The 25,969-nt window shown below is 36.7% G+C and overlaps 1 protein-coding gene across 7 annotated transcripts in view; it reads left to right on the top strand.

The window, feature by feature from the left end:
- Nucleotides 1-25,969, top strand: part of TANGO2 (transport and golgi organization 2 homolog) — a 42,952-nt gene that overhangs the window by 9,336 nt on the left and 7,647 nt on the right. For 5 of the 7 annotated variants that reach the window (XM_030025615.2, XM_030025617.2, XM_030025616.2 and 2 more), the window contains 6 exons: nt 3,621-3,742; nt 9,828-9,916; nt 11,845-11,964; nt 12,949-13,063; nt 22,871-22,941; nt 25,167-25,320. In XM_030025615.2, the coding sequence (XP_029881475.1) occupies nt 3,687-3,742; nt 9,828-9,916; nt 11,845-11,964; nt 12,949-13,063; nt 22,871-22,941; nt 25,167-25,320 (605 nt within the window). In that variant the 5' untranslated portion in view covers nt 3,621-3,686. The remainder of the gene's footprint in view (nt 1-3,620; nt 3,743-9,827; nt 9,917-11,844; nt 11,965-12,948; nt 13,064-22,870; nt 22,942-25,166; nt 25,321-25,969) is intronic. The other 2 variants (XM_041126043.1, XM_041126044.1) reach the window with 2 other exon arrangements.

Here is a 25,969-nt window from a genome sequence, read left to right as displayed (position 1 = left end):
TCCAGTACTAATTCAGATCATTTTGGCATCAAGTCGCTGGCTAATGCTTGGCTCTGGTGGCTTTCTGCTTCAGAGACAAAAAGTTTACTTCCCCTGTAGGCTGCAGATTGGGGAGAAAAGGAAAAGATAAGATAAACCAAAGATTTGAACTGTAAAATTGAAATCTGCATAATTGAAATCACCAGCATGTGATAAACTTGCTTTTTTTTGGTGGAAAGCGCAACTAGCAGTAGCATATCCAATAATGTATGTTAGAGTTTGCATGTTCAAAAACGTGACTAAAGTGAAAGTGCCTCTTTAAAATGCTATTATGACGTTTAGCTTTCCTAACTGCTGATGTTAAATATGTCTCTTAACAGAAAACTTGTTGCTTTTCCTTTTTGGTGCAGCAACTTATTTGCATCTTTACAGTGTGGATTATAAACACAGCCTGCAACTCTTGTTGAAATATTGGGGGCTGGGGAGAGGGGGAGCAGTTGTCTGCACAGCTCCCTAGGTACAGAACTTGGAACAGGAAGGAGGATGTCTTGCACAGCACTGAGCCTAGTGCAGCACAGGTGTTTGTTGACATTCCTCCTGCTCCCAATTTTATGTTCGGTCAAGTTGTCAAGGTCAGAGTGCCGTTTCCATTTACTTGTGGAGCTGTCTGAGAAGATTGCTTGAGGAATAGAACAGCAGCAGTCAGTCAGCTAAAATAAACCCTTGTTCTTAGTTTGACATTTATTGCAATGTTCTAACTGTAATGTTGGGAGTGGGAGTTGAAAGGCCTCATCTGTCCTAATTTGAGGACAGTAATGACTTCAGCAAAGAGCCACTTTTTGAAGGGGAAAAAAAAAGATATCCTGTTTGATTTCTGTGTAGCGTATGCACTAAGTTACATAAACAATAACCACTGTGAGATTCGCATCATTTGGGAAAGAGGGGTGACTATTGATTGTCCCAGGCTTGCTGTAGGCTTGTGTTATATAGGATTGTGCATCCCTGAGAAGGTTATTTGGGAGCCCAGTCTTCTAACGGGGAAAATCTGCCAGACTTGACGATACACCAGGTTCCTACAGTTAGCCAATGTGTGTAGTTCATCCAGGAGGCTGGTTGGATTGACATCTGTATGGTAAGGTGCTGCAGAAGTGAATAATCTTCATGACTATGTTCTGGCTGCACAATAAGCATTCTGGAGAACCTGAGTCATGAAGAAACCCATCTTCCATGTTCTTCTGGGGACAGAAAAATTACCAAACAGAAAAATAAATGTCCAATGACAAAGCAAGTATCTAGAGGCAGAGTACATTTGAAGGTGAGGAAAGGACATAAAGCAAGACAAGAAGATTCCGGGCTGAGAGAAGACAAGTTTAAAAGAAGGGTAGTGGGTGCAGAATAAAGAACAATGTAATGTTCCAGAGGAGAAATCATGAATAGGAAGATCTGGATCTGCAATTTAAATCCCTTCTGGTAGAAGAAATGGTATTCTGAATAAAAAAAATGGGGTAGGATATGGCATATAGATACTGCCTGGATATCTGGACAGCATCAGAAATTTAAAGTAAAAAAATAAGTATAAAAGGCTTCAGAAATACCTAGGATTGTGTTATGTTTTAATTGTATTCTCTGGAAATGGCACTGTGCGCTAGTTCATAAGCTGTCTGTTGCTCTAGGAAATCTGTGCTCTGTGATTTGAACTGTGACTGTGATTTTGTTTTCCTTCAGTTTCTTTTTAAGAGTTGGAGTGGAAAGTGTGAACAGGTCAGTGTTATTTATGCTTAGTGACAGAAAGCAGCTGGGGTACAAGATCCTGAGTTTTGTGAAAAGCTAACAAGATCTGTATGCAGAAAATCCAAGTCTTCCAGAACTGGTAGTTTGGTTGTACGAGTCCAGTATGATTGCAGTCTATTGAAAATTCAGCAATAGGAGTCTGGGAAGGGTGATAACACCTTCTTAAAACTGATTAGATTTTCTAAATAAAGCTGGCTATGGATCTCTTTAAATACCTGACTAATAAATCAGTTATCCAAAATTCCAAGTCTGCTTCTTCAATTTATGATTACTTTCTAAACCAGTTATTTTGGGATTGACTTGGTAGAGGCAAAGAAAGCCTATAGTGTGATTTAATTCCATTTTCTCTAATGCCTTATTCTGTAACCTGTTAAACAGAAAATAGTTGGGATAGCTAGGCTATAGCTGCTCTTGGCTAGTAGACTATGAAGTCATCTTGGGAGGGAAATTCCTTTTGTCACAGAACACAATTTGAAATACTTTGTGAGAGATATGTACAGCACACACACACACTACTTTGCACTGATTTTCTTGTGTGTCTTGGCAAGCGTGTTGAGAGTGTTGCACCTCTTTTTGAGTTACTTCATTTCCTGCAGCAGAAGAGTCTCTTTGCAGAACATTAGATTGCAAGACTGAACTTGCTGTGCCATGACAGCAACAGCAGGCTGGCCGTAGTGCTGAACTGTGACTTAACAGGAGCCAAGCAGCTACTGGCAAGCTGTTAATTAAAAAAATATGTATAAATGCTGCACTTGTAGCTCTACTTCTGGTAATATGAAATGTAGTCAAGATCATCCATTTCCTGATATCTCTTAAAGTAAATTATGTGAAAATTAAAGAGCAAGAGAGACACTTTTTACATATCTGGAAGTATGGTTAAAAATCCTACTTTTTGTACAGAAGTTGCTTTAGTCGCTGGGTTGCTCAGATGGCTTTAGAGTTGTGGTGTTGAATTATGCCTGTCCCCCTCTCTTCTTTGCCTACCTTGAAAACTCTTGCATGGGAAACTCTCAGTAGCAGTAAAACAGTTATGTGTGGTTGATTAGTAACATTCTGATAATTGTTTTAGCAGCTACAAACAGTAAAGATCAGGCTGCAGTTTTATTACCAGAAACATTTTCATTGGGGCAACACAAAGTATTTGAAAGCTGTTACATGGTTTTGAAATAGAAAGCATGTTTGTCATGTCATCTGAGCATGGCCAGAATTTTAAACATACCACAAGCGCTGGAAATTATTCGTCAAAAGGTACACTCTGATCCAGTATATTTTTGTTTGTACCTGATGTTTTTCCCAATGGTAAATAATACTACTTTTTCTTGGACTTTAATAATAGCTTGGCCTAAAGTATACTTTATTTACAGGTTTGAGAGTGTCTTTGATCAGGCTTTTTCCAGCTTCTGCAACAGTTTGAGTCTTATTTTCTCCTTTTATTCTAACAGAAGCATTTTGCCTTACTTAAGACAGTGGAAAAAAAGGTAGTGGTAGTTTATTGGGAATGAGCAGAAAATTACATAATAGTCTTTCTTTCATGTATTGCTAGCACTCTAGACTTTGTCAGTATTTTCCTGATGCTTGTTTCTTTCCTAAAAATCTAAATTAGCCAAACAAAACTTTGAAACAACTACCGTAAGAATTCTGGTAGTAAACTATTCACTGAAACAAATCTATTTAGGAAGTCCTATTTTATTTATTTATTTTTACTATTAATAAAATAGTAAATAGTAAATAAAATAATCACTATTAGTGAGCTATTAGTGAGAACATTGCAATCTTTAAGTTTCAGCATAGAAGCAAGGTTATCTTTTTATAATTTCCAGTATAATAGATAATTTTTATTTACTTTGTAGGCTATTACAGAATGACCTTGCACTGAGCCTTTGTGGAAGAAGCAAGATTTAAACATCAGTTCTTCAATGTGCATCCTTCTATTCAAATTTGACCCCCGACCAGTTTCAAAGAATGCATACAGGTAAAGATGGTTCTAGTTAAAACAGACTTGTTTCTATCTTTTTTTTTTTACACAATTTCTTTTTGTAGCCAATGTTTGAATTACAAACTCAAGTCAGTATTACGTGTTCAATTATGCTTTTGTAATGTTTAACTTCATGACTTTCCCTGTTGGAGGACTTCCTGTAACCTTTTGAGAACCCTTTGTTTTTAGACTGTCAAAAGACTTGGGCTTTGTGATCATGGACCTTTTGCTGGTGATCTATCATGTGGTGTAGGTTAAAACCTTCAAATACTGTAATCCAGAGTTTGAAAGTCCTGTCTTCTACTTTATCATTTAAACTAAGGGGAACTGTGTTTGTTAGGGCATCACAGCTGTAGCTGTACCTTTCTTTCAGTAGGGCTTTCAGTTTTAAACTAACAATTTGAATTTAGCCTGGAAAGTAATGGGCAGACGGTTGAACAGAAGTATTGCAGTTATTAACCACTCTGTGTATTAATTTCTCCTCTGTTAATATGTGCTGGTCCAGTCTTGTAAGCCAAGGGAACAGCACACTATAAATCCGGAAGGTACTACTACTGAAATTTAACTGCTGATGTAGCTTCTGGTTAACTTTGAATTACCACTTTGTCATGTTTCCTCCCAAGGACAGTACCTTCTTGTTCATTGCGTAGTTCACTGCTCTGTTCCATGTCACATCATGGCTACGACTACTCACTCTTCCACTATGTTTTTGACAGAACTAGCTAGCTTATGAATAGGTGCAGTTGCTTTTTAAAATATGGATAGATGAGGTCAAGATATCCTCACAGTTATTTATGCCTAGCAGTTTACTTTTGGGACAAGGCATACTTAAAGATCCTCAGTTGCTGTTTGTCCTAAAATTAAGTACTTACAATTTCAGAAAATGCTGGAAATCAAATCTCACCGCTTTCAAACTGATTATACTATATCAATATAAAACAAGTAGTGCTGTGAACTGCAGAAAAGAACTTTTAGTAAGTGTCCTAGCCTTTCCCCTCCCCCAAATCTGCTTGCAAATAAAATTTTAGGTAATAAACTAATAGTCATGCGTATGGAATATTTATCCAAAAGCTTAAGACAAAATAAGCATCCATGCTTTTAGGTAAGTTTTACTGGACATGTTGATGTCACACAGTGAGTTTCCCAAACATTAAACTTCCTGTATTCTCTCCCATTACAGCCCTTAATTTTAAAAGTTCATATCCAACATCAGTATCTTTGAGTACATTCAGTAGGTAATAGAAAGATAGCACTTCAGGCCAGTAAGATGACTGTGGAGTTCTATTGCTTTCTGTATTTCTACATACTGTTTAGGTTCCATATTACTTTGTGGGGTACAAGTATTGGTATTCATCCAGAAAGCGTCAGAGTCGGTATGTTCAGTAAACCATTGTACCTTTCATTGACTTGTTTTTCTGCCCTTCTGTATTGAGAAGCAGGTGCCATTCTATAGAAAGAAAGGAAAAGAGCCAGAACTTCAATTGTTCATAGAGTGCATTCCTTTCTGCATCTGGAATTTGCCTAAAAAGGGGTTTTGTTTATGATGTGACTGGTGCTGAATTAATATATCCATTTATTTGGTCTGACTTTCTTTGTATGGCTAGTTAGCAAAAGACAAATTCATCAGTTTGATGCCTCTTGGGAAAATCCTTTGGATGTAAACTGTAGTTGCTTGCCAAGGGAACTTTCTGCCATGATCAATACTTAAAAGTAAAACTTACGGTAGTTTGCTTGCTATAAAAAAATTGCATCAGGATTGAAATTATTGATTAATAGCAGAAGACAACTTGCTATCAGTGTCAAAATAGGAAAATGCTTTTGAGATGTTTTTGGCCCAAATTCCAGGAATATTTAATTATATTTAACTTAGTACCTTTTGTTAAGCGACGTCTTGCTCTATTGCTCTGAGATAAATTACTCTGAGCCATCTGTTTCAGTGGTAAGTGCCAGGCCATACTGTTCTTGGTGTCAGATTTTAACATCAGATGCATAACTTTAGTCCCCTTTTTTTCCTTAATACACCAGAATTAAATCTTTCTGCTTTTCTTTATTTGGAAAAATGTTGAAGTTCTTTCTTCTTAAATTGTTCTTAACATTTTTTTCACTTTTGCCTCAGCTTTCTGAAGGACGTAGGTCTGAGTATTAGTTGGGAATGGTACCCAGCCCTCCTAAGTCTCTGAACAGTATTATAGCCATTAGACCAAGTTAGACCTCTCTATACTGGTCCCTTGCTAAACATAATTTTTCCTGACAACTCATGTGTGTTACACTGTGGTATAGCTGTTTATTTCCTGGTGAGGTCTTGGAACAGTTTTCCCATCCAAAAGGGGATTCCTGTACCTGCAGACATACTAATTTGTCTGTCCATGTTAAGAGACATCTACAATTGCTCTTCTTACCGTCATCTAGTTTGCATCTCTAACTAAAAGAAAGCGTCTAGAAAAGGCATAACAAGTTGAAAAGACAAACTGCATGTCATTGGCCATTTTCTTGTAGCCAATAAACTTTTTCAAATTAAAACATGTTTTCCATAACACTTAAGAGAATTTTCCATCCAGGTAGACTTTGGTTTCTAGAGCAGTACATTGGCCAATTTTCATGAGCACCTAATTAAGCAAAAAGCTTACAGTTCACTTTTGTGATACACTAATGAATCTATCTTCCTGTACCCTTGCAACTTGCTGTTCTACCCTTTTTCCTTGGTGTCCTCTCTACAGGCCTATTTGTAGTAAAGTTTAGTGCAGTGTAACAAAAGCTTTACTGTAGTCCCTTATTATTGTCAAAGGTAACATGCTGCCTTTACATCTTTCTGAACTATACTGTGTGCGTCTTACAAATAAATACATGTTTCAAGCTTCAAAGCTATAATCACAGAGTCTTTTTTATGGAACTGAATTACATTGTAGGAAATTGCTTTAATGGAATGATTTCTCATGTTTTCATCTCTGCCTCAACATTAAAATAAATCTTAATATGTAAATCCTAATACAGTTGAATTATTTCAGCTATAAAAATAGCTGAATAGGCCTTTTGCAATTTATTAGAAGATGAGGGTCACTTAATATTGCTCCTTTTCAGTATGATTGTTTCATAAAAGACAAAATGAAGATGCTTTGATTGTAGCGATCCTGAATACTACCCTTATGCTAAATTTAGGAGTCTGTGGATTAAACTTGAGATGGGGAATATTCAATCACACCAGAAAGACTTGGCTTATTTTTAGTATTTAGATATTATAAACAAACCGTGGTTTCATGTCAAGAATTATTGAAGGCAAAATGTAATTGGAGCTTCAGGAAATGAGAAATGCACTTCAGCCAAATTATTTTTTAACAGTAGAGATGTTTATTTAAATAACAATCTGTAAAAGGAGGATGCATGCTGTAAATGGAGGATATTCAAGAAAGATGACAGAAATTGGGTAAACCAGCTGAAAGCCTATAGGTTGAAGACTAGAATCAGCTAGAAGAAGAGAAATAATGCAAGTCAGAAAGGAATGATATTATGATTATTTGGCATTGAAAAGATAAAAACACATATATGCTGTGCTTTCCAACAAATGCTATCTTCGTTGGGCAAAATACTAAGCACCTTCCTTACAGAAAGGATGCCATTGAAGTGTTAGGCTTTTTTATTTTCTCTATAGCTGATTATAATTCTTTTATCTGTAGTATTTCTAATATGCAACTGGCACCTCATGATCACGTTTTAATGAAGAGGTGAATTTGCAGGGAAGTCCAGAAACCTGCAGAAAATGTCGGTACATTTGAACGCTGAGTAAAGTAATGAGATTTCATTGGAACCAATTCTTGCATTTTGTGGCTTAAAATTTAGAATGAAAATTGTATTGTCTAACTTCAGTTTACAGTAGCAAACTTGGCTTCTGCTGTGTAAATGTAATTGACATGCGGCCGGGCTGGTAGGAGGAACTGACAGTGAAGAAGGTACTGAGGTTGTAGGAAACTAGTTAAGAAAATCCGCAGGTTTCTGAAAGATGGCATTTCATTAAAATTAAATATTAAGCAACATAGCTGGAGAGAACGGTGAACACTCATAATGCAATTGAAATAAAGGCAAGTCATATTATGGGTAATAATGAGCAGGACTTTGGAAGTTCTAGCTGTTGGATCACAGCATGGTGTGGTGGAGTTGTGCGCAAGTGTGTCTGCAGTCACCTGTTGCCCTGAGTCTCCAGCATATGGCTTGCCTAGGGTTGCAGTTGTCTTTTGCCCTTTATTTGGATCAGCCAAATCCATTACTTGCTTTTCAGGTGAGGATGTTCTACCAATGAAAAACACTTTTTTTTTTTTTTTTTTTTTTTTTTTTGTAATTCTAAAAATGATTGAAAAAAGACTGGAAGAGCAGCATCAAATGAAAGCTCATCTACAGGTTTGAAAATGGCAGTGTCTGAATGCTGATTCTCAGCATAGAAACCCAGTAACACTTCTAACTCAAGCTTTTATTGATAGATACCTTGTGCCTATTTGATGTTGCAGTAAGTCATTACATTTAGTTGCTGATGCTGTGTTCTGTTGCTTTTGAGTAACAGAAAATGTTAACTTTCTCACTTTCAAAAGATGGATGTGCACAGTCAGATTAGCCTGGACTTTTCTTTCTAGTGTTCCAGTACTAACACTGCTAATGAAATGACTGTAGCATACATTCAGTAAGGTATTTGTATGATCTGTAAGGGAGTACACCAAATAAGTTGCTTTGTTTTAATAACTTCTGCTGGATGAAATGGACAGAGAAACAGTTTTTGCTTTTCAAAGAGCTGAGACTGTTCTAAATTCCTCTGAAGCTGTCTGGCTGTACTGACTCTTTAAATCTTACCTGCTTTACATTCACAGCCTGACTGGCTTGAACTGGTGTTATCATTGAATTTGACTGATCTGCATTGCTGGCACGCCTGGAACTTTTGAGGAAGACCTGTCCTATCTTGTATGTCCGCTGCTTCTTAAATATCATGTTGAACTTGGTCTTTCAAGTCTGCAGGTGCCATTTATGATAATTATCAAAGTACAGAGCAGAAGGAACCAGGCATAGCTAGCAGAATTTTCTGTCACTGCTGTTTCCTAATAATGTCTGGCATTTTTTAATACCTGTTTGTTTTCTAAAATTATCAAATCTTAAATGGCATGTGAAGAGCTGCAGCACGCTTTCTGTCAGGACAGCACTTGGTCTTGTGGAGTGATGTGATTTCATCCGGCAGTGTTTTTCAATTGCATATTATTTTCGTAACTTCTTCCTACCTCCTGATCGTGTAGCCTCCAGGGCTTCTTGTAGTTTCTCTGTTGTAAGGGCTGACTTACATTAACGATTCAATTATTTTGTCCTACTGTTCTGGTAGAATTCAGATTATGCAAGCAACTACACATGCAAAAATATCCCACAAAAAAACAGAGGGGAAAAAGCCCCACCAGAATACCTCTTGATTGTTACAAAAACCCATGCCTTTTCCCTTTACTTCTCTGCATCCTTGAGCATGCTGTCCTTTCTTCAAATGAATTTCAGTGGGGCTGGACCTTTGAGACTATCACAAATTTATCTCTGTTCTGGGTACTTTATAGACAAAAGCATGTGACTTGTATCTTTGAACCACATAAATAGAGCTTTAGGTGTTGAAGTTAGATTAAAAAAATACTGTGACTACATGATCCTAAGTAATGATCCAGTAAAAACATACTCTCATGCTTCAGATTTTTTTGGTAAGTTACCTATAAATCTGTGGGTTACCTTTAATTTTCTTTAATTAAGCTGTAACTTCAGATGCTGAGCAATCTTAAGATTGCTTATGCAATCTTAATTCAGTCTCTTGCATTGCAAGTATTATTCCTTGAAAATAATAGCTGCCCGATTTACACAACAAGATAGACTTGCTGAGTGTCTCAAGACAATGAGAGAGAAGGCTGCTGTCAGATGTCATTTGACCTTTACGCTGAGTAATAAAGGTGAGATGGGAGGATAAAGAATGGTTTCATACTTAAAATGAGATAATGCTGTGGCAAGATTGGATTCTGTTCCTGTCTGTACTGTGAAGTTCCTGTTTGTAAGAGTATCTTTTTGCTCTTGTGTTCTACAGGCTTATTCTAGCAGCTAATAGGGATGAATTTTACCACAGACCATCCAAATCGGCAGATTTTTGGGACAGCAGCAATGAGATCCTTAGTGGTATGTATGTCTTGTTGTTTTGAGTGGGTTTCATACAATTTATAAGGGAATTACAGCCTTGATTTTTTTGTTACTGGGGGGGGTGGTGGTGCATTTCTAATAAGAAATATGCTTCTTCCCAATAATTCTGGGGAAAACATGTCATAAGTTTGAAAGATGTATCTTATTTATGTTTTAATATCTTGTGGGCTTTTTCCCAGTTTTATGTTCTTTAACTGATTTCAGTCCGAGCAGTGCAGTGGAAATATATCAGATTAATTTGTCCATCACAGACGATTACTTTAGTTTTGTCAGATACATTGAAACACTTCTTAAAATAAGTGGAATTAGTTATTCCACAGACTCATTGTCTGTAATACTGACTTGAAATCATTAAACTAAGCCTCAAGAAAGTGAAAACTTTCTCATTTCTTGTCAGATAATTTATAGGCTACAGAATAATTTTAGTTATTGATCCATCAGTTTATTAGCTTTCGTGCCTACATTTTTCTAAACTGATAGTACAGTCACTCAGCTGTCTGGTTCTCCTATGTAGGGAATCTATATCTGTAGTCATTTTTAAGTATAATCAATACTTCTGCCTTTTTTCAGAAACAGAAATGACACTCTGGAAGACAAAGCATTGTTTAAATGCAAGATTTTGACTTTGCAAATACTCTTTGTTGATGCTGTGTGTTACTGTCATTGGCAAGGGGGCCCGTGAGGATAAATTACTCACACTGCACTACAACTCCCTTGCTTCTGAAGTTCTGGCTGACATTTCTGTTTTGTGCCAGACATGCTGGATGCTGCTGCTCCTGCTATATAGCAATTTAAAACAAACAAACAAAAAGCTATGCTGAAAACTGAAGGGCCCTGAATTTTTATCTTTTATACTCATCAGCTCTGTCCATATTTGGCATATGAAACTGGTATATTCTCCATCTTGGGGTGTATCTGTGGAGATCCCATGAATATATGTCTTTGAGTTACTAATGTTCTCTCAAATGAAAGCAATGAGTTGAACCAAAATAAATTAAATTTATTTTTTGTATGACTTAAAAATGAAAAATATTTTCCACCTAGAGCAATTTCAGGAAAACAGTAATTGCTATATGTTAATCACTGGGCATTGGTCAACAAAGCCGTATGTTTTTCTTTTGTGGGCCTTTCAGTTAAAGTAGAGCACAGTAGTAAAAGTATTGTGTAAAGATGTGATACGGCTAAATTCAATATTGAAGTGCTGGATACTGAAGAAAGAAAGGAGTTTCTGAATAAGGATCTAAAACCTGTTGTTTTGATCTTCTAATGAAAGTTATCTTACGACATAATGATTCAGAATTAAAAGGTTTCTAACAATATACATGTTATATTGAACTAGTTCTTGGTTTTGCATTAAATGCTTGCTGGTTAACATGAGCTCATTACAAATGGGGGGGGGGGGGTTAGCTTATACTCTCTTTCAAGGGGTTTGGTTGTGGGCTTTACTTTTGTGGGTCCTCCTCCTCAATGTAAATTACTGTTACCAGCGTCCAAGATTTTTATCAGTTACCTAGCTTGCTCTAAATTTTTCTGGTTACTTTGAATTTAAACTTGCAAATAACATTAATCTTCTGAGATATGCTTTTGAGCTAACAAGCATTCTGAGCCTACTTAGTTTTATATGTATTTTAGCATATAGGCAAAGCTTATAATTTTGCTTTTACATTTAAATTTCTCATTATCTCTCATCTATTATTGCAGTAGCTTGGAAAATATTTGATAGTGCAGAATTGGAGGACAGGTAATTTAAGTGGGCTTACCTCTCTTATCCAGAAAGACAGTCTCATACCTACTGCATTTTATCCAGCCTGATCAAGACTCAGGATTTGCATTAAGAAATTCTGATTTAAGCTTGAGATTATTTTTTTAAATGAATGTAATAGCCTAACTCTTACTTATTCCATTAGGTCTGGATATGGAGGAAGGAAAAGAAGGCGGGACATGGCTGGGAATCAGTAAGAAAGGCAAGATGGCAGCCCTGACAAACTATATGCAGCCAAAGATTGATAAAAATGCAAAAGGAAGAGGTATGAAGGAGTAGAAATGGAGGACGAAGAAAGTGGACAAACAAGCCCTGGTGTCCTAGTAAAATAGTGATGATTACAATATTAATTTTTTTAACATGACTTTATGGACAAATAAAATGGTTATGTGCTGTAAACAGAACTTGTGAACTGATGACTTGGACTTTGAGTACCTGTGTGGGGAACTTGACTTGGATAATGATATTCTAATCAAGCAGGCAAAACCAAAACAAGATGTAGTGCCTAGAGCCTGAAGTTACATTCAGACAAGAAATGCAGCACCAACTGTCTTCTCTTGAAAGTAATTCTAATTAACAGAACAACTAGACAAGCATTGAGCTAGATTTAGATTACAGTAGACTTGTTAAAGTCCTTGTTCAAATACCTAAGTCAGGGAAACAATGCAGCTTGGATTATGCTGGAGGTTAGCCTGAAAGATTATTGTAGTCCTTTCTGCCCTACACATTGATAAATCAGATGAGTAGATATAATAGGAAAGAAAGGTCTTCTGAAACCTGTGGATTTTTTTTTAAAGTAAAAATAGGTCTGTTTGTAACTGTCATGTGGTACTGCACTGGGAATATATTGCAATGGCAAAACATGTTATACAGAGGAACAAATGAACCATGTCATTTGTATTTCATTTTAGGGTCATATATCAGGGAAATGAAGCAAGACAAAGTTTGGCAAGGTGGGAGGAGAGGAAAGGCACATCCAGTATAGAATAGTTAGTAAATATGGATTCTGTAGAAATATTGACCAAGAGCTTTTGACTGAGTTCTTAAGAATTAAAAGTCAAGCTCTTAATGTGAACATGATACAATGCTGTAAGACTTTTAAAGGCTGGTTGGTCGGTTGATTTTGCTGGGTTCTTTTTTCACTCTTATACCCTATTGGTAACAAGAATCCTTTGTATACTGTTTCTTTTACCAAGGCTGTCAGAATAGTGAGCTCACACAAATTACTCTATGTACTTCTCTTTCTTAGGTGCTCTTGTAACAAACTTCTTGACTGCAGATCTGGACAGCTACTCTTACTTGAAGAAAGTTTCAGTAGAAGGACATCTTTACAATGGATTTAATTTATTAGCAGCTGACTTGAAGTAAGTCTACAGAACATCACAGTTCAAATGTCAAAGGGAGAAAGATAGTAGCACTAATGTACGTATACTTCTTGGCACAGAAGCATAACAATACAGAAGCCTGTCACAAACTAAAGTGAGAGCTCTTATTTTTTGCTAATTGGCATGTAAGGTCCTAATGGTACTCTAGTCATAATTTCCTCTATTATTTTTTCATCTTTCAGACACTGGAGGGCTATCTTGTATTCTAATCTTTGCTTCCCGCAAAACTTCTTGCAACTCTTTCCCTAATAGGCCATACTCAGCCTTTACCTTGAAGGCTGTGTGGCTTGTGTTTTGGAGAAAACAAAACCTTGGCTCTGTAATTTCTCAGAATTTATTTTTTTCTTTGAGGGGTGGCATGCTGTGGCAGCATTAGAACAGCTGAAAGCTTTCAAGCTATTACTCCTGTCAGAGTGGCTGTATCATTAATCTTTGCTGAAATGTTTTAAAAAAAAATCAGCACACAACAAATACATTAACTTCTTCAAGTTTCTGTAGCTGAAGAAAGGACCTTGGATACTTGATTATAATCAATGTGGCTGGCACAGTCCTTTCCCACGCACATGCATGTGTGCATGCACAAGTATATATGCTGATTTTTCTTTGCATTATGCCTGATTCAGAAGAATGGACATCCAGGGCTAAGTCATCTCCAGGCTATGGATCAATTCTCAGTTAAATGCATACTTCATGACCATAAGCAGGTATAAATTGCCAAGAGCACACTACTGCTTTGGCACACTTTCTGCAGAAGCATTAATCATATTAGACAACCTGATGGTGTGAGGCTTTCTCCCACTCAGCTTTTCTGCATGCTTTTGGGAAACTACATACTCTTAAAGCAGAAGGTCATAGTGTTTACTGTTTTCAGTGAAAATAATTTCTAGCACCCTATTGCTAACTGATCTTGTTTAGATTTTGCACTTTCTGTTTTAGACCACCTTCAGCTGGTACTTCAGACTTGCCTCCCACTCCCTGCTCTCCCATGTCCCTGCAAGTGTTTTGTCATCTTTTTTTTTTTTTTTAAGAAAGGCCTTTATTTCATATTCTGCCAGGCTATTAGTTTTCATTTTTTAATTTGCTATGATATGATGGGAAAGTGAAATGAAACTCATATAGGTGATTGAAGTCTAGAAGGACGAATACAGAAAGACAGACACGTGCCACCTGTGAAGATACCAGGAGTGTGTTTCTGCTTGGTGTGCCCGCTTAGAAATAAGTGTATAGGTTATGTTTCCAGAAGTTTAATCCAGAAGCAGGATAGGCAATTACAGGGTTTGCTGCTTTTCTGTTATTTTTACCCTCTACTTTACGAAGTTCATTATCCCACCAGAGACTTCCAAAATTTTTCTGTTGCTTAAATTAATTTTTACCATGGTCAGAGGATTTGACTTTTTGTGCTCTCTGGTGCATGTTGCTGCCTGGCTAGCTTTCATAAATTGGAAGGCTATCTGTAACTGAAAAGATGAGTCTTATTCTGTTTTCAAGCAAAAAGTAAGTTTGTGTAACGTAACAAGCAGTAAGTAAGTTTGAGTTTCTTTGTGCTAATTTAGGTAAATAGAATAGTCATAATGGCTACTAGTATAATGATATTAAAGTAGATTTGATTGATGTTACTTGATAAGGCAGTCATTCATGTGTTGGTTTTGTTTGTTTATTCTTCTATGCTAGGCTGATAGGGAATTGTATGCTCAATTGAATAGTCTTTCTGTAGTGATGCAGGTCATAATTCCTTGCTGAGCATCACTCTGAAAGCTGTATGTGTTGATTAACTTCTCCATTTTGATATGTCCTTAGCCTTGGATACTCTGATGAAATGAAATTCTTGGCAAACTAATGATGCAGAGCAATTTCTATAAGACTTGTAAACTTGTCATTTTAGGAAATTAGAAGTACTCCTGAGAGAAATGTAGTATATAAATGGAAGCTACTTTTCTATGTAACTAGAAAATGTTACTGTAGTTGATGCTATTTTGTTGGGCTATGTTACTGTTCTACATAAAGATTGAAGACTATTCTTAACATGTTCTGCTGTGTCACAAATGGTGATTGGCTCTGTTAGACTGGTGTGAAATGGGGAGGAAACTCAAATGGAAATGAAGCACTGTTGGGGAGGGGTATATCTGAGCACATCATACTGCTGACTGTAAGCAGCACATTTAGAGACATTTACAGTGTTTGAGTTTTCAGGTGCACATTTCAGGAAAATAAATGTTTATCTTCTCTCTGTATTATTATGATGACACTATGCTAGATGGTACAGGTGCCATGATGTGAGAAGGGAGAGCTGGAAACCACCATATGGGTTGGAAAATCTCGTTTATTTCCACAGCTTTGTGTGACTCTTGTTTTAAACATGCATGGGTTTTGACACTTTTAGTGTATCTATTTGCTCTGTGGCATTGCATGCTGTCATTTTAAACACTATTCTTTTTTTAATAAGAATATTGTATTGGAAAACCTACTTAGTACTTCAAGTTTTCTAATATTTTCTATTTATCATCTTGCTGTATCTGCTGAGTATGAGTCATGAATACTTACCCCATTATGCGAAATGTACTTTTATGTTGAACGTATGGCATATGGCAAACAGTGTCTATTTGGAGTCTTGTGGGGCTGCAAAACTAGCTTCTAAGAAGGCAGTGTTGCTACTCCTCCAATTTTGACTATCAGTAGGTCTGATCAGATTGGAGCAAGGTTCTCAGAGGCTGGGCTGGTCTCTAAGAAAATAGCCGCTTAAGATTCAGAGTAGTTTTCCTTCTTTCTCCCTTTGTGATAATATCTGAAGTAATAAACTTTTGCTGATGATTGGGACAGCATTTCTGTGTTGGGGAAACCTGTGTTTATGTCCAACAAATCTAGTTGCTACAGTTGCTCAAACTTTCACAGGTATCTCAAACTTGTGTTAGGGCTGTTGTGGTAGCATCTCACTTGTGTTCCATACTGCCAAGTGGTTAATACAGACTGCCCTGAAGGACAAACTGAAGTGGCAGCTTCTTGTCATTCTCCCAGGAAGTTTAAAGTCTCTGACAGCTTGTCAGTTAGAGCCCATATTGTTCATGTGCAATAAGATCCCTGTGTAATAGGAGTGAATCACTTTCTCCATGAGGAATAGATGAATTGTCCCTTACAAAAGTCAGCTGGAGGGAGCTGCAGAAAAAGTCCTTTTGTGTGAGCTTTTCTACTCTCCCCTGTGACAGGCAGTTTTCAGTCCCTCCAGGGGAAATGTAGTAAACTATACCATCACCTGCATTAACTAATTTGGTAATGTATTGAAAACGGAGATTATGTACTAGAATGTATTCTTCACGTTCTGATCTGAAGAGTGAAGTTTGGCTAATAATAGGTTTTATCCTTGATAGATAGGACTGAGTTCCAGTTGAAACCGCAGATCCCCAAAACGGTGGGGTTGGAATGTGTGTAAGGGGAGGGGAATAGATACACAAATATATAAAATAAAATACATGTTTAAAGGTGTTTATATATATAAATATATACTGTGTATATATATGTATTTTAATATGGAAATCTACAGCTTGTTAGTTATGTAGCAACATTATTGATGAGGTAAAAAAAAGCAAACTGAAGAAAAGATGTTTGGGAGAAGACTTAACTGAACTGTTGATAGTGTAGGACCTCAAGATTAAAACATCTTGCACAGTGTGACCAGGTTTTAGAAACATGGGCTGTCTCATTCAGTATGGTTATCAAGACAAGGCTAGGTGGGAAGGATTTGATTGCTCTCCAGAGATTAGACTTAGGTGCCTTTCCAATGAAAAGTGAGATTGGGTCAGACTGCTGGTGTGGAAAGAATGTAGATGGGCAAGTCATCATGATTGCTCTGTAAGCTCAGTTACATTTCTTCTCATGCAATGTCTGTCCTAATACCACCTTTGGCAGAGTACATCTGTCTTGCTCCTTGTGACTTCCTCATGAAAATGAGGAGTCCAGGTACTTCCCTAATGTGTTCTGTACTACCACCTTTGAAATATTTCTGTGTAGATCCTCAGTCATTTGCAAGTTTATTGAGATGGACAGTCCAATGTCAAGAGAAGGAAAAAAGCTTCTGAAAAACTTTTTTATTTTATCTCTTCCCTCTGGTGTCAGCTTCTGCCTGACTCAAAAAAATAGGACAACGCCAAAGTAATGTTTAGACACTGACAACAAAATCAGAGTAGTGCTTTAAAGCAGACTTTGTATGCTCTGAGTGTCCAGCAGTATTCTTTTCACCATTTTATCTGATGGTAGGTGGCATATGTACAAAAATGTTTGGGCTTTATAGTTGGTGGTTTTGTGTTTTCTTGTTTGTTTTTAGCTTCAGAACAGAAAGAGTTTTCTGATTAGCTCGTGAAAATTGAACAAAAGGAAATTAAACTGTGAACTGTACTACTCAGTTGAAACTATTTTTCAGCATTTCAAGCTGCCAATTTCATCTTTTTCCCCTTGACAAAAAATACATGCACGTGTTATTCATAAAACAATCCAATGTCCTTGTTGGTAAAATATTGACCCTGTTAGAAGATTAGAGCTCAGTGCCCAGGGGAGTGATCGCTTGGTGATAACCACACCCTCTGCAGCTTTATGGCGTCGTTACTTTTTCACTCTTCTGTCTGTATTTTTTGTTGAACATGACTTGGAGCCACCTTGAAGTTGAAGCAGGGCAAGGGTGCAGAAGGATATTGCTTATATTTCATCAGCATTAAGAAGTAATTGTGGCAAACTCTGCATGGCTGTGAAGCACCTATTACTACTGAGATTATGCTGCCTAGAATATTTCCTAGAACATTTATTATTGCTTACGGTTTTTGACAGAATGGTGTATCTAAGAGCATAATTTTTATGTAGTTATAGTTTCTTCTCTTTCTGCTGTCAGCTATGACTGGGATTTAAAAAAAAAAAAATGTCTACTGGGTCCTATTGTCATCATTTATATTTATGCTTTTATTACTTCTCCAGTGAAATTGTTATCTATACTTGTAAAGCTGGGAGGGAAGAGAATCTGAGTCCAAGCCAGGATTTTGAGGCTATTGCTGTGATCAAGCTTATAGTGATTTGGTTTTTTGGTTTGGTTTTTTTTTTTTTTTTTTCCCCCCTCTTGGCTTCTGCCTGGATGTTCATCAGTACTGAGTGTCTGTAAACAGTAGGAAGACAGTAGGCAGAGCCAAATTATAAGAGCAACTGACTGGCCCAGTGAACTAAATTTTGGAAGTATCCCCATTTCCAAAGTCTTTTGGAAGGCTTTAGTCTTGTTTTGACAGAATACAGCAGCAGTGTTGCAGTGGAGGTAAGGGTAATAGAAAATGCACATCTGGGGGAGTGTGGCATGTAAAAACAATACAACACAGATGTCCTGAATTAGTGACGCTGCAGTCTGTATATATTCCCCATCTTTTTGTTGAACTTCAGGGGATCTTGTTACTGAATTTGTCAGTCATGAGAATCTCAGAATACATGCTAGATGATAATATTCTTTCCTATAAAAAGCCATTGCTAAAGGAAGTCAGCACTGCCTACTTATTCAGCATGCAGTCTCATTTATGATAGGACTTGTCTTACAGCTGTGTTCAAGGGCTTGCTTGGGCCATTTGTCTACCTTTCCATCTAAAACTGTCTTTTGAGACCTCAGGTGGTAACAATTGCTCTGATCTTTTCTCTTCATAGACCTTCTAAAGCAGATACAGGTTTGACAATTTGAAAAGAGAGTATTTAATGCACCAATAAAATAGTTTGTGTAATTGCTGGTGTCTTAACTGGAAAAAAGAACCTTATAATGACCTTAATGATGTTGCTTTATTTGCTTAAATATATTACAAGCATGTTATGTATTATAATTGCCACTGTAGTTTTTTTAATTACTCTAGTGCTAATGTTAAAATAGGCCGTTAGCAGACAACTTTTTTTTTCCTGTTTTTTAACTTTGGTTTATTTGTTCTTCCTGTGCTTAGTTGTTGTCTGTATTGTATTAATTCCAGCTGGATTTTATTTATTTATAAATAGTTTGCTCCATGAAACACACCAATTCAGTAACTTTAGGTGACCTAAAATACTTTACTTGCATGTTGCTTTTTCCGTGCCCCTGTTCATGGAAAATGCAGTGTGCCAGTGTACTCTTAAAAGTATATGACTTCTCGTATCCTAGCATGTGACTGGGACCAAGAAGTCAGACTGGTCTATTAATGACAGCTCAGCTCAATGCTCTCCTTTTTTAGCTGCCAAGGGATTCTTTCTAGTATTAGTACCAACCATGTGCCAATTCTAAATGTACTGTTTGGAACCAGGCTTTTAGGAAGGTGTCTAACCCCAGCTGGGATAGACACGCATCATGCATGTTAACATCACTTTATGTGAACCATTAACTAGCCGTAAAGAAAATATAAAGAATGCTGAGAAGAGGAAAAACCTGACATTTCTAAAATGGCCAGTTGGTCCTAACCAAACATTAATAAACAAGGACTTGAGAACATCAAGTATAACTTCTGTTCAGTTTTCAGCCTGGGTCTAGACTTTGTTTATGTAAGGCTTTGCAAGGGCCATAACATGCTTTGAGGAAGATGACTATCATTCTGTTTTTCAGAGGCTTTGGTTTTTGAATAAGTGAACTCGTACACCCAGATCTCCTCATAGAATGTCTGTTGACCCTTTGAACTCCATTCTTTTTTCACTCCTGTAAGGTCCCAGGCATCTCAGATATCTAGCTTAGTATTTGCAGCCAAATAAAGTATGGCTAAACTTCTCTGGCTATCTAAAGTTTTTCCTGTCTCCTTGAAGACCTGGCAGAATCCAGATAAGGGAAGAATGTATGGGAGTTTTATATTTGAAATTTTAGAGAACTTTAATAGTGTCCATCTAGCTTAAAAGCAAAATATCTTGGTAATTTAACTGAGGGAGCTAGTAATAGGAAAGAGTCAGACTTCTCACTGTATATGGCATGACTACAAAAGTCGCTTCAGGAAATACACCTTTTGCTCATTTTTCTCATCCAAATATTTCTGCAGACAAGTATACTGGCAAAAAAGTTTGCTGAACTGGCATAATAGGTGAATATTTCATTAGAGGTTTTCTTCCCTCTTCCAATAATTTATTTGTAATACTTAACATTTTCTTTATTGAATAAGCTTATGTGTCTGGTGAAAACAGCTGTTGTTTTGATTGCTGTGTTTACCTGCTCATGAAAAAACTACACTTTTTTTTCTGTGTAACTTTTAATTCAGAACTTGTTTGTACCTGAAGGCGTCTCAAGAAATAGAAGGGAAGTTCAGGCTGTTGCTAATAGAATTTATTTTTCTTCTTCCACCTGTGCTTTGCAGCAGCACTTTCTCATATTCATTGAAGATGCTGTATTTCTCTGCCTTAGTGTGTTTAAAAATAATAATTTAAAAACCCCTTTTGTCTCTGATTAAGAAAGTACAACTGTTTTAACAGATTCCATAAATGGGTCACATACACAGTTTAATCTGTGGTAGTGGAACAGAAATTTGCATCTCAAGAAATTAAGGAAAGAAAATTCTGGTTGCATCTTGTGTTTTCCTTCTACTTTGTTTCAGCTGCTTTTGGTATGGACTAGCTAGGTATTCCCAATGCAAATACTCCAAATAGACTAAAGAAACAAATGGCCTTTTCACTAACATACTTTTTTTTTTTTCCCTGTTGATGGATAAGAAAATATTTTTACTGAATCACAAGTAATACGTTCACATGAGAACTCTAGCAGAGACTAGTAAAAATCTTCAGTGCATAAGAATTAGGGCCAGAACAGGAACGGAGTGATCAATATTCAGTGCCCTGCTGAAAGTAAAGTATGCTAGTTGTCACGATTCTGATGTGGGCAGTTGTCTGTGGAGAGTTGGGGTGTTCAGTGAGGAGTCTTGAGTTGAGCATAAGGTAAATTTGAACAAGGATTTTAATGTTGAAAAGAAAAACAAGGATGAGGAAAATAAATGTCTTTTAAGCCACTAGAAGAAAGTTCAAAAAATGCCACGTTTCTTTTAACAGTAGATAAATTGTAAATTGAATAACTGAGAGCTTATTTAACAACACAAGCAACAATACAGAAATACCATCTGCTATAATTACTCTCTTCTAACTATGCCGAAAAACTTGGACATCTTTCTGTAAGGTACCAGGAAAGTCTCATGGGTTTGGGAGGAGGAGGGGTAGTGCACAGAGGAGGAATGGCAGTTTTATTTTTGCTTTATGTGTTTTTTATATTCTTCCTCTTGCCTCTTCTGACTTGTATAATTAATAAGTTAGTATTTCCCTCTTCATTTGGCTGTTTTGCAAAGGATGCTATAGAATGTCTTTCAGAATGGCCTTTTAAGAAGAATATAAACAGCTAAATCAAGACTGCTTTGCTTGTTACTAAGATTTGAGCAGCGCGTGCTAACTTCTGCAGAGCAATTTAACTTCCAGTACATCATTAATGAGATTGCATTCTATATACTGTTATTTGCATCAAGGCACAGATATGTCTTTTTATCTTGGGGAAAAAATGAGGAGCTGCAAATGGCTTCTCTACTGTATTATGTTTTATGCTACTCAATCCAAATTCAATCTTAACTGCAAGCTTTGTATGTGTTTGGGTTTTTTTTAATTCAAAAAGTCTTACCTGCTGTCTAAGGAGCTAGAGCTTGAGGGACAAATTAAAAGCTGAACTACAGTCAGAATGTATTTGTTGGTAACTGCAAGAATACTCTCTTCCACTGTGAACAAGGAAATCACTGCGGGGAAGTACAGAATTATATGACCTCATGGCTGTGTCCTGGCAAATTTAAAAAACAAAACAAAAAAACAACCACCACCCCAAACAAAAAACAAACAAACAAACAAAAACAACAAAAAAAACCCCCAAAAACAAACAAACAAACAAAAAAAAAACAACAAAAAAACACCACCAAAAGCCACCAACTGGTAGCAGTCTGAGGAATCACTATTTCATGTCAGCTGATGGGATTGAGGGTTGCTGAGAGTGAGCCATCTAATGGCAATCCATCCCCCACCCTCTATTTTCCACAAGACACACAAGGCTTATCGATGACCTTGGTTGTTTGTTTTTCCTTATCACTTGACTTGGGTTTTGTGTTGTCAATATCGGAACAACTACTTAAAAATCTATGCTGTTTGGATATGCTGATATTGTCTTTGCCAAGTGAGAGTTACTTGCAAAGTTGGAAGCTGTCTTTGAACGTTATATGAGATACTCCCTGCTAAACTGTGCGCAAGAGAGAACTTACAAACTAACTACAACTACCTGAAAACGGCCTGAAAATGCGTATCTGTCACTTAAAGGACCCAACTGTGCCCTACGACCTTGCCGTAAGTGGGCCTAAAAAATTTATTTCTGCCAGATTAAATGTCCCACAGTAGTCAGCCTCTTAGAATGCAGTAGTGGTTCAAAAGAAATGATGGGAAAATGTTACTTGCTGTGATGGACTGTGCTTTTGTTTTGACATGCCCCCCCAAGTAACTAAATCTCCAGTTATTCAAAACTGCACAGATTTTTGTCATTAAGCCTGGCTACTTTCATGCAGCAGTTCTGGGTTTTTACTGAATTTTATTACAGTTATTTTTAAAAATTATAATGGTACTATGTGATAGTGGTACAGCTAATGTGATATTTTGAGAGGAAGAGAGTAATATAACTCATCAATTAATCTCTGGGCTCTGGTATCATAGTAGTAACAGTGGGAGAAACATCTTGATGTGTTTGAAGATTGCATGAAATTAGAGCATAATCAAATATTGAAGTTGATGGTTTTTCAAGGAGAAATTCTTATTTATATTTTTCAGTACCACCAAAGGAGATGTAATTTGCTACTATGGAAACAAAGGAGAACCAGAACCTGTTTTCCTAAATCCTGGTAGGTTTTCTTCAGAAAGGTCTGAATATTAACTTTTTGTTATTTTAAAGGAGTCAGAATGTAGCTGTATTGCTTTAGTAATTTAGCTATTTAAGCATTGTCTTCACTAACTTTTTCTTTGCATTCTTTAAAAAAACAAAAAGTATTAAATGTCCTTAAATTCATTTAAGGATTTACTAATAAATTTCAGTGAAGAATCAGTAGTTTGTTAAAAGCTTCTATCCATGTTGGTATACCCGCCTGCACTGCAATTAGTGGGGTGCCCCTTAGCTAACTATGACTGAAGGACAGAAGTCTGTCTTGAGGAATGGAATTTTCAAAGGGTCGTGGATTTGACCCTAACTCTTCTTACCCAGCAGTGTCAAGGGCATAGTGTGGCTGTGCCCACCTAGGGACAGAGTTGGCTTTAAAAAAAACATAAAAAAAACTTACCTGTCTTATCAGGTGGATTGATTTAAAATATTTAAAATCTAGTCCTTTGCTAGCCAACTACATAGAACAATACTCCAGAATTCATCACCAAAAAGCCAATTTAAATGGACAAGGACACATAGAAGGCTCCGAGCAGTGTAGCTGGTTGATGACAGTTAATGACAGTGGCTTATTTTGCCTGCTTAGGTTAATGCTGCCAGTCGGCAAATAGTTACTGTAGCAATTACAGCATAAATCCTTACAAAACAGCTGTTAGATTTTGTACAGCTACAAGCACAAAATATGTTTTAATACAAACATTTAAAAAAAAAAAATCTGGCTGCTTGTCATGAGAAACTGAATCACAAATTTTAGGTATCTGCAGACTGTAGCAAAGAGAGTTCTGGTCTCCATGCTTCAGCAGTAAATTCCTTTTCTGTGTGCGTGGCTGCCTTTAGGCAGAGACAAGGTTTGGAAATCTTTGTGCTTACTTGTTTGGACTGTGGTGAGAAATATAGGGTACCTCTAAAGAGAAAGCTCCTTCTTGTCATCAAATGTTGCTTTGCAGTGTTTTTAAGAGTAGAATCAGAGGCAAACATAAATTATGATTAATATAGCTAAACTGGAAAAGACTAGACGGCAAAAATGATGTTATTTTGTGGTACCATTTTCATAATTTAGCAAACCAGATGCTAAGAGTAACTCTGCAAATACGGATTAGATGAAACTGTGAAACAAGGTACTGAATATTAGCATAGAACAGTGCTTACGCACAGCCTAGTTTAAGCTGCATGCCTGCTCTAGTCTCCTGTTTAGGAATAGGGGATGTTCTTTATAGCATACCTGCAGATAAAGATTAGCTGGGGAATCATTTAAATTGTATTAAAATTTGTGAAATCTGTAATGACAATTGCAAATCAGCAGAATACTCTTTCCACTTAAACTGATTCCACCACCCTTTCCTCCCCCCAACATTATTTAGTAAGTATGTAGATACTATGCAGCTAGAAGTGGTCCACAGGGACTGGTCTGTAAACAGTTGATTAATATTACTTTTAAATCTAAAACTTATCCCATAATCTCCTTATTACAGACTTCATTAATTTTGACATGTAAAGCTTGAAGGGTTAAAGTTGCTTTACAGAAATAAACTCAATGTTATGATTAGGAGCTATTTTGTGCTAAGGTTATGTAATATTCTAATGTTTCTATTAGTGTTGTGTTCTGGAGGAAAAAAAAGGCTTTGATATTTCACCTGATTTCACACCACAGTGTACATTGTGTTAATGACAGTGCTGAAAATCTCAAATTTAGCTAATTTTAGTAAACTTAAAGCAATGATGCTCTGAATTGGGTGTTTTGGGTTTGGGTTTTTTTTTTTGTGGTTATGTGCTGGTTTTGTGGGCTTCCCCCCCGCAATAAAACAGTCAGAAGTACTGGTCTAGACGAGTTGGTTGTTGAGAAATGGTTACCTTATTTTATTATGAGTTACACACCTAGGAGAATCTTACTATCTGAAGGGGTGTTGTATTTATTTTGTCACATGATATACATCTTTGATACATAATTTAATGAGCTCACTTACTTTTGAAGCAAAATGAAAGCTAGCAATAGGATGAATAAGCAAATTATTAGAGAATCATGATGAATTTGCTGATAACGTTTGGTTTTGTCCCGCAGACTATGTGGGATAAGGTAATTATGAAGTTATTTTTTGCATAGTACATAAATTAACTTTCTTTGCTCCAGAGCTTAATAAGTTGTTTGGGCTGTTTGGTTGTTTTTTGGTGGGTTTTTTTTGTGTGTGTGTCTAGGAATATATGGATTGAGTAATTCTTTGTTGGATACACCATGGAAGAAACTTCAGTATGGGAAGCAGCTTTTCACAGAAGTGGTCAAGAGAAGTCAAGACCTTACCAAAGAAGACTTGGTGCAGGAGCTTCTTACAGTGATGAATAATCAAGAGCCGTAAGAACATGATAGCCAGAGTTTACTCAGAATTTGATACGACAGTTTGAAAATTGCATACAGAAACTATTTTGACATAAAAGAAACTTTAGCCTTATATTAATTGACTAAAGCTGGGTAATGAAGGGCAAAAGGAGTGTTCTTTCTCTCCACAGAGGATGACTTTCAACAATATTGATTTTTAAGCAAGACACAGTAAACATTATTACTGTAGTCTTAGTACTCATAGTCTGTACGCTGATTTCTCTGTGCCCTTTTAGTTTAAAGATTGCACTTCTCTTAGTAAGGGTAATGAGTGCAAGACAAGGGATGTGTAAGTTGCTTGCTGTAAGTTTTGTGGATGCTCACTGTAAGGTAAGGTTCAGTTTCTTACTGCACACAGAGTAAGCGCTTGTTTACATAGAATCATAGAATAGACTCATTCAGGTTGGAAAAGACCTTTAAGATCATTGAATCCAACCATCAACCATGCCCAGTAAACCATGTCCTGAAGCACCTTGTCTGTGCGCTTTTTGAATACCTCCAGGGATGGTGGCTCAACCACTTCCCTGGGCAGCCTGTTCCAATACCCAACAACCCGTTCAGTAAAGAAATTTTTCAGTAAAGAAATTTTCCTAATATCCAATCTAAACCTCCCCTGCTGCAACTT

Source organism: Aquila chrysaetos, chromosome 9, assembly GCF_900496995.4.
Source record: "Aquila chrysaetos chrysaetos chromosome 9, bAquChr1.4, whole genome shotgun sequence".
NCBI classification, from domain to species: domain Eukaryota; kingdom Metazoa; phylum Chordata; class Aves; order Accipitriformes; family Accipitridae; genus Aquila; species Aquila chrysaetos.
This window is presented reverse-complemented; position numbering and strand designations above follow the sequence as displayed.